Raw genomic sequence first — 13,346 nt, 5'->3', positions numbered from 1 at the left:
TATATTTTTCGAAAATAGCAATATTCTTAATATCTAGAAATGAATACAGAAATAGAACAGCAGCTCCTCCACCATGCCAGGAATGGCAACACTGAAGAAGTAAGACAGCTATTAGAAACCATGGAGAAGAATGAAGTGATTGCTGATATCAATTGTAAAGGTAAGCTTTGAATGGCTGTGTTTCATGCTGCTCTCTTTGCTCTTGCAAGCAATAAATGTCTACCTTTCATTCGAGGTGGATGGTTTCCTCCATCAGGAAACTTGAAATGTATTCTCAGAATTGTCATGGATCCTGATTCTTATAAGCTATATAAAAGTGGTCCTTCTCTGCAAGATGTATTCTGTGATAACTGTTTTCTTCTTAAAGATGTGGTTTGAGTATTTGCTGTATGCCTAGAGTTATGTGAACTACCTTGGAGATGATCCCTGCCTTCACTGAAAATAAGTAGTAGATGAACCAAATCAGAATAGCTTGCAGTGAGCTAGTCATGGGACCTCATACACTGGAAAGCTCTGGAAAGCTTAAGTTTTAGCTTTGGGTAACTTGAAACTTGAATGATTAACTTCTTAGAGAAAATGATTCTGAGATCATAGCTGATATGTGTACAGGTGTTTACAGGGTGAAGATAAGAGAAGAAAATAATTCAGAGTAGGAGATACAGCAAGTGCGAGTCTATGGGCCTGTGGGCTGGAAGGCTGAGGGTCAGTGTTAGGGGACTCAGAGCAGCCAGTTCAGAATGTGCCTCCTTATCAGGATTGCACATGCATGACATCAATCTGTGCAGAAAATATGCTTTTCTAAGACACTTCATGGTAGATTGACCTGCATCCCTATTTGGGGTGTGCGGTTCCATTCATTTGTCTCACAAGACTCTTTCCTCTCTAGAGAAATCTGTATTGTCTTTTGAGCCTGTTTTCTTTTCCTCAACCTTCTAATACAATGTCTTTTACTTCGTAATAGCTACAGGCCAGCGCTTCAGTACAGCAGGTGAGGCACTTGCACATAGCCAACCTCACTTAGACCCCATCACCACATATGTCGGGCATGTTTGCCAGGAGTGATCCCTGAGCACAATTGGGCAAGGCCCAAGGACCCTCCTCCCAGAACTGTGATATTGATGTCGGGCCCCACAGGTGACTTATATGAAGTGGAGAGGAGGAAGCTGGTCACTTTCTCCCCATCCCTCTGCCACCTGGGACCCAGGGTTACTTGGTTCTTGTCTATCCTCCAGAAAGGAGTTTCAGGAGTAGACAAGCAGAGAAATTACACAGTTTTTTATTTGGAGGTTTTGCAGGGAAGGAGGGAGAGAAAGTGGGAGAGAGTAGAGAGTGACCTGCTCAAGAGAAAGAAAGCCCCTACACACATCCCAGCATTAGACATGAAAGCATGAAAGTACACATCTCAAGAGGGGAGATGTGGGCGACACATGTGCTCAGTCACATGGGTGCGGGATGCACATGGGCTTAGGCAGCACATGTGTGTGCTTCCTTTGTTCAAGGTGGCCTTTATAGGGTCTCTACAACCTGCCCCCATGTGGGGCTTCTACCTAGGTAAAAGTCCATTGCTAGGGAATTACCAAGGGGCTTGGGAGTGGTGATGGTCTTCTCTGAAATTCTTTCCCTGACTTTTTTTCTGCAGGAGCTTCTGTTGAAGGGGGTTGGTCCAGCCTCCTCAGGGTCTATTACAGACTGGCATAGTTCTCCAAGATGTCAGGGCTATTACTGCCCAGGAGATTTACTGCCATTGCCATGGGAAGGGGTCTTCCCCATCTGCCTGCCTACCTCAATATCTCAAGTTCTTTCTCAGTGTGGGAATATGGAAAACTAAGTATTAGTCTTTGAATATCTCAATCTGAGTAGCTTTTTTTTTTTTTTGATACAGGCTTGGTTTTTCAAGGCTCTCCCAGCCCTCCACCTCTACCCCATAGATGGCATTTAAATATCAAGATATGGGGCTGGAGCCAGAGTATAAGGGGTTAAGGTGCTTGTCTTACACTTACATGCAGTGGAATCCCATTCAAACCCTATCCCACATATGTCCCAAGCACTGCTAGGAGCAATCCTTGAATGTAGAGCCAGGGGTAAGCCCTGAGCACCACATGTGGGGTCCCCAAACAAAAAAAACCCAACAGCCCCTCAAATTACTACCTCACTGCCCTCTCCACCTCCCAGAAGACATCAAGTTGAGCCTTGCTGTGTTCATACCTGGTACTTTCCCCCTAGAGCTCCTTAAGCATCTGTAATGTAAGAGATAAGGATCAAGTGCAGCCTTTCATTTTGCCAATATTGGCTATTGGGCACTTACCTAGGCATTTTTTTCCTCTCTTTCTTGGTTTGGGGTGGGGTTTGGACTACTCCTGCCAGAGCTCTGGGGACCATGTGGTCCTGGGGATCAAAACGGGGTTTGCAGGTGTAAAACAAATGCTTCAGGCCACCTCCCCAGTCCTAACCTTGACTCTGTTTGTGTCATTCTGAACCTCTGTCACCATCTTCTATCTTTCACCTATTGTGGACTCTCTTGTTTAGCGAGGAATTTAGGAGAGGAGTTAGGGAATTAAAAGCGTGCTTCCTAATCAATATTTGCCCTTCTCTGTGCCTACACTGCAGACTTCACTTTGATAAGGCTGCTTTACAGATCAGAGCTAGGGTAAGTGGCCTTCCAGACTGCTCTAGATCTGTCTTGCCCTCTGGGCTTCTGTGCTGTAGCTGTATATCTCATCTTCAACCCTTTTCTTCCCCATAGTTCTTTGTCCCAAAGAAATTGTTTTTTGTTGTGTCACATTTTCCTCCTAGAACAGCAGATCCCCTGGCTTCCTTCACCTCCGGAAAGGAAGTCTGAGCACTGTAGCAGGGAAGGAATTATGGTCTTAGCTGTTCGAAGCTATAGACTGAGTTGATTCTTGGTATGCTAAAGAAGTTTGAAAAAAAAAATACTGTTCGTCCCTCAAAGAAGACTCACCCTTAGTCTTTATCTTGTCAAAAATATCAAAAATATCTTCCATTTGATAATCCTCCATAACCCTCCCACCTCTCACCAAGGGTTGCCTCCGGCTAAGGAGTAAAAAGTCCCCTGCTTGAAAATGTGAAAGCAGAGAAAGAGTTCTTAATGCTTTTTTCAAACTTTGCCCTCATTCAATGTGTTGGAAACCTTTTCATCTTACGGTCTCTTTGATATCTTTGTCACATCATCAGGGGTATGCAGTTCATTCAGTAGCAGATGCTGCTTTTGCATGTTGCCCTATGGCAAGCCCACGTTTGTGCTCATGTGTGTTGTGAAGGAAGAGCTGTTCTTTGTAAGTTTGTCAACAAGCTTAAAGTATGTTTGAGTCCAACGTGAACTTTATATAAATTCTATGAGTGTGTGCCAAGAAACAAACATTTTTGGAAGTTAAGTACTTGAACTGACAATGTCAACAAGTGAGCCTGTGAACACTGCCACTTAACTAGAATGTCAGGATGTAAAGTTACTTAAATATCAGTCCTAAATGCTTATGTTTCCCAGTGCCTTAACTGACACAGGGTACAGTTCTTAGCAAATATTCCTAAACTTGATACTTCTTGTTCATTTGTAATGATTTTGTTTTGTTTCGGGTCATACCTGGGTATGCTCAGGGCTTTCTCCTGGCTCTGTACTAAGGGATCAATTCTAGTGGGTGGCAGGGTACTCTTTGTGGTGGTGGGGTCAGATCTGGGTTAGCCTCATGCAAGGCAGGTGTCCTGCCCACTGTGATATTATCTCTGGTCCATGGTGATGTGTTTTTATTTATTTATTTTTTAATGTAGAAGTACTGTTATTTATCCAGTCACTGATTAAGCTGACTGAAGCAGGCATGAACTCCACATTACTTTTTATTTTTCTCTTTGGGTCACACCCGGTGTTGCACAGGGGTTACTCCTGGCTTTTCACTCAGGAATTACTCCTGGTGGTGCCTAGGGGACCATATGGGATGCTGGGAATAGAACCTGGGTCGGCCGCGTGCAGGGCAAATGCCCTACCTGCTGTGCTATCTCTCCAGCCCCTCCACATTACTTTTTAAATTTTTTTTAAATTTAATTTTTATAAAGTTGTTCACAGTAATTGTTTATATTCAACATTTCAACAACAGTCCCACCACTATTATACCTTCCCACCACCATTATTTTGAATTTTTCCCACCATCACCCAAGCCTACCCCATAGGCAGATGCTAAATAATTTATTTTGTATTTCTTGTTATGAGATATTGTGCGACCACAAAAGTGGCCAAGCACTCCTGGAATTCTAAAATTTTTAAATATCTGGGCCTCTCTGTGGCGTGCTACTCTCTTCTGAGATTCATTTTTGAGTTTCTGAATCATGGCCGTTAATGCACTTAAATGGCGTCCAGAGGCAGTTCTTGGGCGTGACTGCCAGGGAATGAGAAGTGTGGGAAGATGGGAGGAGGTTGCTCATCCCTGACTTGGTGAAGCCTGGAGTTTTTAGTTACTGGTCCAGCATACTTTTTTTTTTTTTAAGTGGTTTCATTCTTATGCAGGGGGGAATGAACCTGTGAAGGTTGACCAGTGAGCCTTGTGGTTGGGTTCTGGAGGTTTATGGCTTTCGGGCTTCATTTGTGGCAGGCGGAGGGACATATCTGCCCCCATCCAAGGTGCCCTGGTAAAATCAGACTTGCGAGGGGAAGGGAGACTTCTCTGCGGTGTGCTTGCTCTCTTCTGAGATTCATTTGTGAGTGTTTGATTTATGGTCATTAATGCGCTTAAAGGCCTGATTTTGATCTCTTTCCAGATTTGTTTATGGGTTTCTGAAACAAGGCAGATAAATGAGCTTGTATAGCTGAGCCGGTGGTGGTTTGTGGGTGTGGTTCCCACATACCTGACTTTTGGCCATTTAATTTCTTGGAAACTTGGTCCCAAGTTGTTGGAGTCCAGCCAGAGGCACATCGGCAATTTTGGGGTATCAGGAAGCCTGAAGGCACCATCAGGCTGCTGATGCACTTGCCCCGCAGGTACAGGTTGACCTGCTGGGCAGCACCATATCACCGGGTTATGCATTTTTTTGATACCCATGACAAGTAGTAAAGAGTATAAAGAATGTGAAGTATTTCAAGACTAATTCAGAATTTTAGAATTTTTATTTCTTGTTCCAAAATTCCATTCGGAAATACTAGATATGAACAGTTTAGAACTTGCCATAGTAATTTAGAGGAGAGATTATGGTTTTTATAGAATTATTATATTACAGTCTAGAAGAGAGAGTATGAATTATATGGAAGTAAGGGCGAAGGTTATGGAGAAAAGTATAGATATAATTAAGACTTTAGGTATAATCAGTAGAACTGAGTTGCAGGGTACCCAGGATGAAGCAGGCAAGAATGAAGCTTATTTCTGACTTGACAAATGGGTGAGTGATGGAACAGTTGGTTATGAAAACAGATCAATAGGGGGAGCATTGTAGGAGTGTAGGAGTGTCTATACAAAGATGACAGGTGAGTTCAACTTTGTACTTGAGTGCAAGGTATTCTTATATCATTCTACAAAAAACCCCAAATAAACAAAAAATAGAGGTGCCTGATAGAAGGCTGGAAATAGGACTTTTATTGTCAAAGGCATATAAGTGAAGCAGTGGGAAAGGAACGAGAGGTTCCTTATAGGAGACACCAGCAAGGAAGAACTAAGCAAAGAACAGAGTAGCCAAAGGGTACCGGAAGGAGTTCCAGGGAGCAGGGAAGGGACATGGGCTGTGCTGCCCCATGCTGTTCAGTGCCAGTGAGGTGGCCGCTGAAAAGCACCCTTGGGACTCATTGAAGGCATTCATTGATTAGTCGGAAGGAGAAGAATCTAGTGCACAGTTGGTATAACCAATGGAAAGGAATGAGGTGGAAAGTTCAGTGAAGAGTGAGAATTACTGCTGGTAAAAAGCACAGGATTAGAGGAGTTCTGTGAGTGTTTACTTATTCCTATTTACAACTGATGGTGAAAGAGAAAGGAAAAAGGGAGAGTGCCCAGGAAGCATGATAGAGTGGGGTCCAGTAGGTTGAAAGAGTGATAGCTTTAGACTTGGAGAAGAAAGGGTGGAAGAATACCAGTAAATATGGTAGGTGACATATTTGGAAGCCCAGAGAATTCTAAAGCGTTGGGTTAAGAGGCTTGAGAACAGTAAATGATTGGACTATCTCATGGAAGATAGGAGAGACAGTTGCATTGGGCATTTTAAGTTGGGCATTATTCTCAGGAAGTATTGTGGGTGTGACTGAAGTGTGAGACTCGTCTTCAGGGTCTTCCCTGGTCCTTTTCTGTACCATCATTTAGCAGCTTGACATGATTAAGGACAAATGAAGCTGCTGTATTTATCAGGATTTAGGGCTTATATAGGCTGCTTGATAAACATAAAGAAAATTTGGCAAAGAAATGTTAAACTTTCCTTGCACAAGGACAACCCCTGGTTCGATCCCCAGTATCTTATATGTTCCCCAAGAGCACAGTCCAAAGTGATCCCTGAGCACAGAGCCTGGAGTCAGCCCTGAATACCACTGGGTGTGGCCCAAAAAACAAAAAAAAAAAAAAAAAGGAAAGAAGAAAGAAAGAAAGAAAGAAAGAAAGAAAGAAAGAGAAAAGTTAAATTTAAGAGTCAAACAGTATGTGTTGGGATTTATTGAAGGAAGTAAACTCAGGGGAGGGCGGGACTTACATACTGTGAAAGTGATTTAGAATTCCAGGACTGATGGAGTTGAACAGGTCCGGAGTTGACCTGAGTGAACAAGCTGGAGAGTGGTGAGTTTGTGGGAAAGCAGGCTTTTTGTAATGACATGGCAGTGGCTTCAGATTCCAGCTCTGGAGCTGGGCACCGTCAAACATTGAGCATAGGCAAAGTGTATGGGGATTGAGGGAGGACAAGAAATAGTCCAGGGTCCTAAAGAGGAAGTCCACTCCCATTGGATGGTCTCAGGGGCAGGGAGTTTGAGTTATTTGAGGAGCAAGCCCCTGGGGACTGGTAGATGGAATAGGAAAGGGGTTGGGGGAGCTATAGCTGTGAGTTACTGGCAAGAGTCTCAGGGATCGTAACATGAGGGAACTCATTGACCAAAGGAGGCCCTGGGTTTTGAGTCAGAGATTTATGTTGCTTCTTAAAGGTGGAGAGGAAAGTGGGAAAGACACCTTGTCTGAGGGGTAAAGGAAAATGATTGCCTTACTTTGGAGAAAGGAGGCATTTGGGCCACATCCAGAATTGCTCAGGGTTTACTCCTGGCTTTGTGCTCTTGGGAATGACCCTAGCAGTGTTCAGGGAACCACATATAGGACCTGGGATTTGAAGTAGGGTTGCAGCCTTGGAGGCAAGTGTGTTACCTCTTGTACTGTTTCTTCCGCCCCCAAAGAAAATTACATTCATTCAGGAAGAGTTCGGTTTCAGTTAAGGACTGAGGCTAAAAGGAAAAAAATATTCCATGAAATAGCCCAGGGCTCCAGGATGTGAATTGGGTTTTTTCCAGAGGCTCCATCTGAGAGCAAGAACTTGGGTGTATGGGCACATGTCGGGCGATGGGGACACATTGGCTGCGGTAGTGGCTTGGGAAGCTGATGTGTTTCAAAGTTGGTGGCCAAAGTTTTAGATACTCCGCCCTGAAAATTTGGGCGACAAGTGCAGCATTGAATCTCCAGTTTACCCTACATCCCCCAAGCATCCCCTTGTAGCAGCTAGGATTTACAGACCCTCCAGGGAGGCGGGCTTCAGCTACATGAGGGCCTGTGTCCTTTGCGGCCTGATCAGACATTTGATCCCGCTCCTGGAACTCTTAGCTATGAACTAGTGCACTTCCCTTCCTTTTCCTTTATTGGCTATATTTTCTATTATTGCTTCAGTTTTTACAGCACTCTGCTGTTTTCTCCCCTTCCTAGCTCTGCCATTAGGATCTAACTTTTCCTTGCTTTCCAGTTTAGTTCCTGCTATCTTTTTAAACCCTCCATTCAGGTAAGCCAATATCCTCGTTAACTGAGATTTTTATCTGAAGTCAAAACTCCTTTCAGCCTTTGTCTGCAAAGCAAACAGCTTTCCGCATGTTGTAGGGAAAGATCCATTATCAATATCCATTCTCCTCTCCCCTTCTAACTTGGTACAGGTTCTCAGAGAAATTGCTTTGCATATCCTCTGCAGCATAGTGGAGTTACTCTGTGGGGGCTCACCTGCCTTGTAGGCTGGAGGCTGAGTTTCAACCCTGGCACTGCCCCATGTGTCCTTCTGACCCTGCTCCTGGAATTCCTGCTGCTACAACAAAGTGTGCTATCTCTGACCACCACAGCCAGGTGTGTGTAATCTCCAGGGAGCACCCCAACCAAGCTGCAGCTCCCAAACAGAGTGGGGTCCCCACTCAGTGAAATGGTAACAAGGAAGGAATGGGGAAAAGGAAAAGAAGTAATTAGCTGGGAGAACCACATCTATGTTCGATGATGGCACAATGGTTAGAAACTCAGAGCCAGCTTCTGACAGGCTGCTGGAGTTTATCTCATTTGCCTATAACTGCCATCACGCTTCTTTCACCCTGTTGGGAAGGGACCATTGAGATAAGGAGGCAGCAGAGAAACCTGGTGCTGTGACTTCTGATCCTCTGTCTGGGTTAGACTGCTTACTCACGTGGTCACTGTCCTTTGCCAGTTGTTCATCAGCTAGTGTGAAGGGTGGCTGTTTTCCATTGTCCTCAAATGACTTGCATGGTGAAATGAATTTCAGTGAAAAGTTAAGTAAATAACAAACATACTTTATCTTTTTAGGAAGAAGTAAGTCTAATTTCGGCTGGACACCTCTTCATCTTGCATGCTATTTTGGACATCGACAAGTGGTCCAGGACCTCTTAAAGGTATATCTGTGACTTTAATTTTGAAATTAGTGTAAAATTCCTGTTAGGAAATCTGTGTCGTAGCCAATTGAGCAATAGTGTCTTTTTTAAAAGCCATGTCTCATCAATAAATGCATTTACTTGTTCTTTATTCTACATGAATTAGGTAGCCTGATCAATAAAAGTGAAATTATTTTAAAAATTCAGTCATTTTGCTTTATATTAATGGCCTTTTTAAAATTGAAAAAATAGAAATATGAACTGGTGGAGATTTTCACTGTCACTGTCCCCCCATTGTTTATCAATTTTCTCGAGCGGTAGCTTGCCAGGCTTTGCTGTGTGAGTGAGATACTCTCGGTAGCTTGCTGGGCTCTCCGAGAGGGGCGGAGGAATCGAACTCGGGTCGGTCATGTTGGATGCGTGCAAGGCAAATGCCCTACCTGCTGTGCTATCGCTCCAGCCCTGAGTATAATGGCTTGAAAAGTAACCAAAATGTGACCAGAGAGATAGTATAGTAGGTAAGGTGGTTGCCTTGCAAGTGACTGACTGGGTTCAATCCCGGCATCCTATATGGTCCTCCAATTACTGCCAGGAGTGATTTCTGATTGCAGAGCCAGGACTAATCCTTGAATATTACTGGGTGTGCCTCCTCACCCACAAAATAAAAGGAACCAAAGTATATTACAAATCATTTTTAAAAGTCAAGAGTATTATAGAGTACCGTATTACTTAAAGGCTCTATTTTTCAATTCTGTGATTTTTAAAAAAAAAATCATATATTTGAAATTGGTTTGGTCTTAAAATTGCATGGGTACTTACATGATGTAATTTCACCCCTCTCCCCACCCAAATTTACCAAACTTGTTGAGAAAAAACGCATTCATTCATTCATTCAAAAAAAGTATTTCATTCACAGGTCATTCATTCAAAGATAGTTCTTTTTAAAATTATAGATATAGTAAAAATAGAGTGAATTTGTCTAAATTTTAGGGGAAAGCACCTTTTAAAAAAGGTTTTTAGCCCAACAACTTAAATTTTTGAAAAGTATTTTTAAGGAATTAATTTTTCTGTTGCATACTTATGTGGAAGATGCTTACAGTTTTTTCTTGTTTACTAGGCTGGTGCGGAAGTAAATGTCCTAAATGACATGGGAGACACGCCACTCCATCGTGCTGCTTTCACAGGGCGAAAGGTGAAAGGGATTCTTGGTTCAGTCCTTGCTAGTGAGACGTTTGTTTTGTTGTTTTGCCCCTACCCAGTGCTCAGGGCCACGCCAGGCTCTGTGTTCTGGGACTCTGTAGTGGCATTTCTAGGGCATTTCCAGGCATTTCCAGCACAGTGGAGGAGTTGAATTCAAAACGCTCTCTCTGCCCCCTCAAGTGAAATAATTGAAAGAGTAGTTAGTTACAAATGTTTTCTCTTTTATAACAATAGAAATAGCAACTGGGAAAAACCGTAACAAAGTTATAAAGACTGAAGTTTAGAGCCAAAAGATCACAAGTGACTAGGGCAGAACAGTGAGCTGAAAGTACTGTTCAGGAAAATCGGGGGACCTTAAATCATAGCATCCCTGATAGGAGCTCATTTAGGCTCTGCTTCTGTGCCCCAGGGCTGGGCCAGCTCCATTCTGCTGGACCTGAGAGGCCTTTGGCCAGAGGGCTGGAGACTTGAGACATTCTTCCCAGAAGTTCTAGTTCTGGCTCCGAATGCCTCTCAATTTTTTTATTTTATTATTTTTTTTTATTTTTGGGTCACACCCGGCAATACACAGGAGTTATATTACTCCTGGCTCATGCACTCAGGAACTACTCCTGGCGGTTCTTAGGGGACCATATGGGACGCTGGGAATCAAACCCGGGTTGGCTGTGTGCAAGGCAAATGCCCTACCCTCTGTGCTATCGCTCTAGCCCCTCAATTTGTTGTTTGTTAGTGGGTATTCAGTACCATGGTATGGTTATACTGTCACTGACCTCCTGTTGTTCATCGATTTGCTCGAGCGGGCCCAGTAACATTGTGAGACTTGTTACTGTGTTTGGCATATCGAATATACATCACAGGTAGCGGTAGCTTGCCAGGCTCTGCCGTGTGGGCGAGATACTCTCGGTAGCTTGCCCGGCTCTCCGAGAGGGGCGGAGGAATCAAATTCAGGTTGGCCGTGTTGGCCGTGTGCAAGGCAAATGCTCTAATATCCATTTAACACCCTTTTTTTCCCCTTCAGAATTATCAGTCTTTGATAATAAGTGCTTATCTCCTTATTAGTATCAAAACCAAAAGTTGCATCGCTCCTATTTTTCTTAATTTGAAAAAATATGAATGAATTGGGAAGCTGTGACTTAAGGAGTAGATCTTATTTCTTTTGATTATTGATCATGTCCACCATGATTCCTAAAGATAGCACAGCGGGTAGGGCGTCTGCCTTGCACGCAGCCAACATGGCCGACCCGAGTTCGATTCCTCCGCCCCTCTCGGAGAGTCCGGCAAGCTACCGAGAGTATTCGATATGCCAGACACAGTAACAACAAAGTCTCCAATGGAGACGTTACTGGGCCCGCTTGAGCAAATCGATGATCAACGGGAGGGCCTTTACTTTACTTACTTTACTTTACCTAATCAGATGGTTTATGTGAATTTATCATGAGTTAAAAAATGAATTTATGTAGTTTTACTCTTTTGCTTATATAATGATTATATTTAATGAAAATTTTAGATATCACGAATTGGCCCGGGAGCGATAACACATTGGGTAGGGCATTTGCCTTGCACGTGGCCAACACGACCAACCCAAGTTCGATTCCTCCGCCCCTCTCGGAGAGCCCGGCAAGCTACCGAGAGTATCTTGCCCACACAGCAAAGCCTGGCAAACTCCCCATGATGTATTCGATATGCCAAACACAGTAACAAGTCTGACAATGTTACTGGGCCCACTTGAGCACATCCATGAACAACGGGAGGACAGTAACAGTGACGAATTGGCCCTAGTGCTAATAAATGTTTGAACTAGTGCATTGTGCTCTACTTGGAACTATATGGTCATATGTTGGCTATTGTGAACCAGTTAGGGAGTCTTCCTCAACTGAGGAACTGTGCCTTTCAGAGTGAAATAGTGAAACAGTAAAGGTAGGAGGTAAATTGTTATGTTTACACCTTTAACGTTTAAAAACTGAGCTGCAAATGACTCATTTGCCTGACCCATAGGTGCACTGCTTGATACCTATGTCACCCAGATTCCACAGTCTTTTCTGTTTACCTAAGGAAGTTCCTTGCTCTTGTTTCCACTGCTCTAAATTCCACAGTCTTGAAAGTGCAGTGCAAATCTCCATTCATTATTTCCTGACTTCTTGCAGCTGGATGGAAGCCTTGCTCTCTCAAATTTCCTGAACACAGTTGTTCATTTCCCCTTGCATTATAGTTTTTGTTTATATAATATCCTAACTCTGCTGTGAGCCTCTGCGTATCTCCCTCTCAGGGAATTAGCACCTTTCATTTTTGTCTCTTTCACAAGCACAGGTCTGACTATCCGCCACTGTAATTTACCTGGCTCATATTAGTTCCTTTGTCTGTGCTTCGCTCATCAAATATTTGACCGTTTCAAGTGCTATTTTCTTTGAATTTTGTGCATGCTAAATTGGGCTTAGTTTGATTTGGACATTAGCATATATATTATCTCTTGTACTAGAAAATAAAATTTAGCTGAAGCTAAATGGTTGTGTCACATAGGAAACATTAAAAATTTATGTGCTCAATAACTAAGGGTGATTGAATTTTGTGAAAAGTTTAAATTTCTAATTGTACTCATGAATGGAATCAAATTATCTTGTTCCAGTGTGAACTTTTACCATGAAGATAATATAAAATATATTATGATGGTGATATTATGGACTGAATACATCAGATGATGAATTGATAAGGGATTCGATTTATCACAAAGTACTTTAAGTTCTTGTCCTTGGGAATAAAATTCCGTTGCCAAAATTTCTGGGAAATGTAGGGATCTTTCTTGGCACATTAGCGACCCCTAGTGCATATGAAGCTTTTGTTTTTGTGTGCCAAAAGCAATTAGACTTCTCAAGATTCTATGTCTTTCAGAGAAAATTTAAAATAGGGACGAGCCAGAGAGATAGCTTAACAGGCTGGAGTGCAGGCTTTGCATGTAGGAGGTCTGAGATCCATCTAGATACTACAAGGTCCCTGAAACACCTCTTGGAATGACCTGAGCATAGAGTGAGGAGTAGTTGCCCCTGGAGTGGTGCTGGGTTTAGTTCAAAAATGAAAACAGAAATATAGAGAAACAACCAGAACTTTTGCATTGTGGCACTGACCTTTGTTTTGATTTATGATTTTCTAGCAGAAAGGAGACTGCATCTAAAAAGAAAATCCTGCCTGTGGTCTGTAGTGGGCAGAATATCTTTTTCACCTAGCACAAGACACCTTTGACCCGGAACTGGTTTTTTTTTTTTAACCCAGAACTGTTGGGGAACAGTTTTTCCCCAATGTGCGTGGATAGGTTGTGCACCGGGTCCGGGCAGACATGGGGAGAAGG

General features: G+C 43.0%; 1 protein-coding gene across 1 annotated transcript in view; it reads left to right on the top strand.

The window, feature by feature from the left end:
- The first annotated feature begins 24 nt into the window (after positions 1-24).
- Positions 25-13,346, top strand: part of OSBPL1A (oxysterol binding protein like 1A) — a 207,209-nt gene continuing 193,887 nt past the window's right edge. The window contains exons 1-3 of the mRNA XM_056138043.1: positions 25-160; positions 8,742-8,827; positions 9,924-9,998. Of these exons, the coding sequence (XP_055994018.1) occupies positions 40-160; positions 8,742-8,827; positions 9,924-9,998 (282 nt within the window). The 5' untranslated portion in view covers positions 25-39. The remainder of the gene's footprint in view (positions 161-8,741; positions 8,828-9,923; positions 9,999-13,346) is intronic.

This window comes from Sorex fumeus, unplaced genomic scaffold, assembly GCF_029834395.1.
Source record: "Sorex fumeus unplaced genomic scaffold, SorFum_2.1 ptg000128l, whole genome shotgun sequence".
NCBI lineage: Eukaryota > Metazoa > Chordata > Mammalia > Eulipotyphla > Soricidae > Sorex > Sorex fumeus.
The sequence above is the reverse complement of the archived record's forward strand: the minus strand, read 5'-3'. Positions and strand labels throughout refer to the sequence as shown.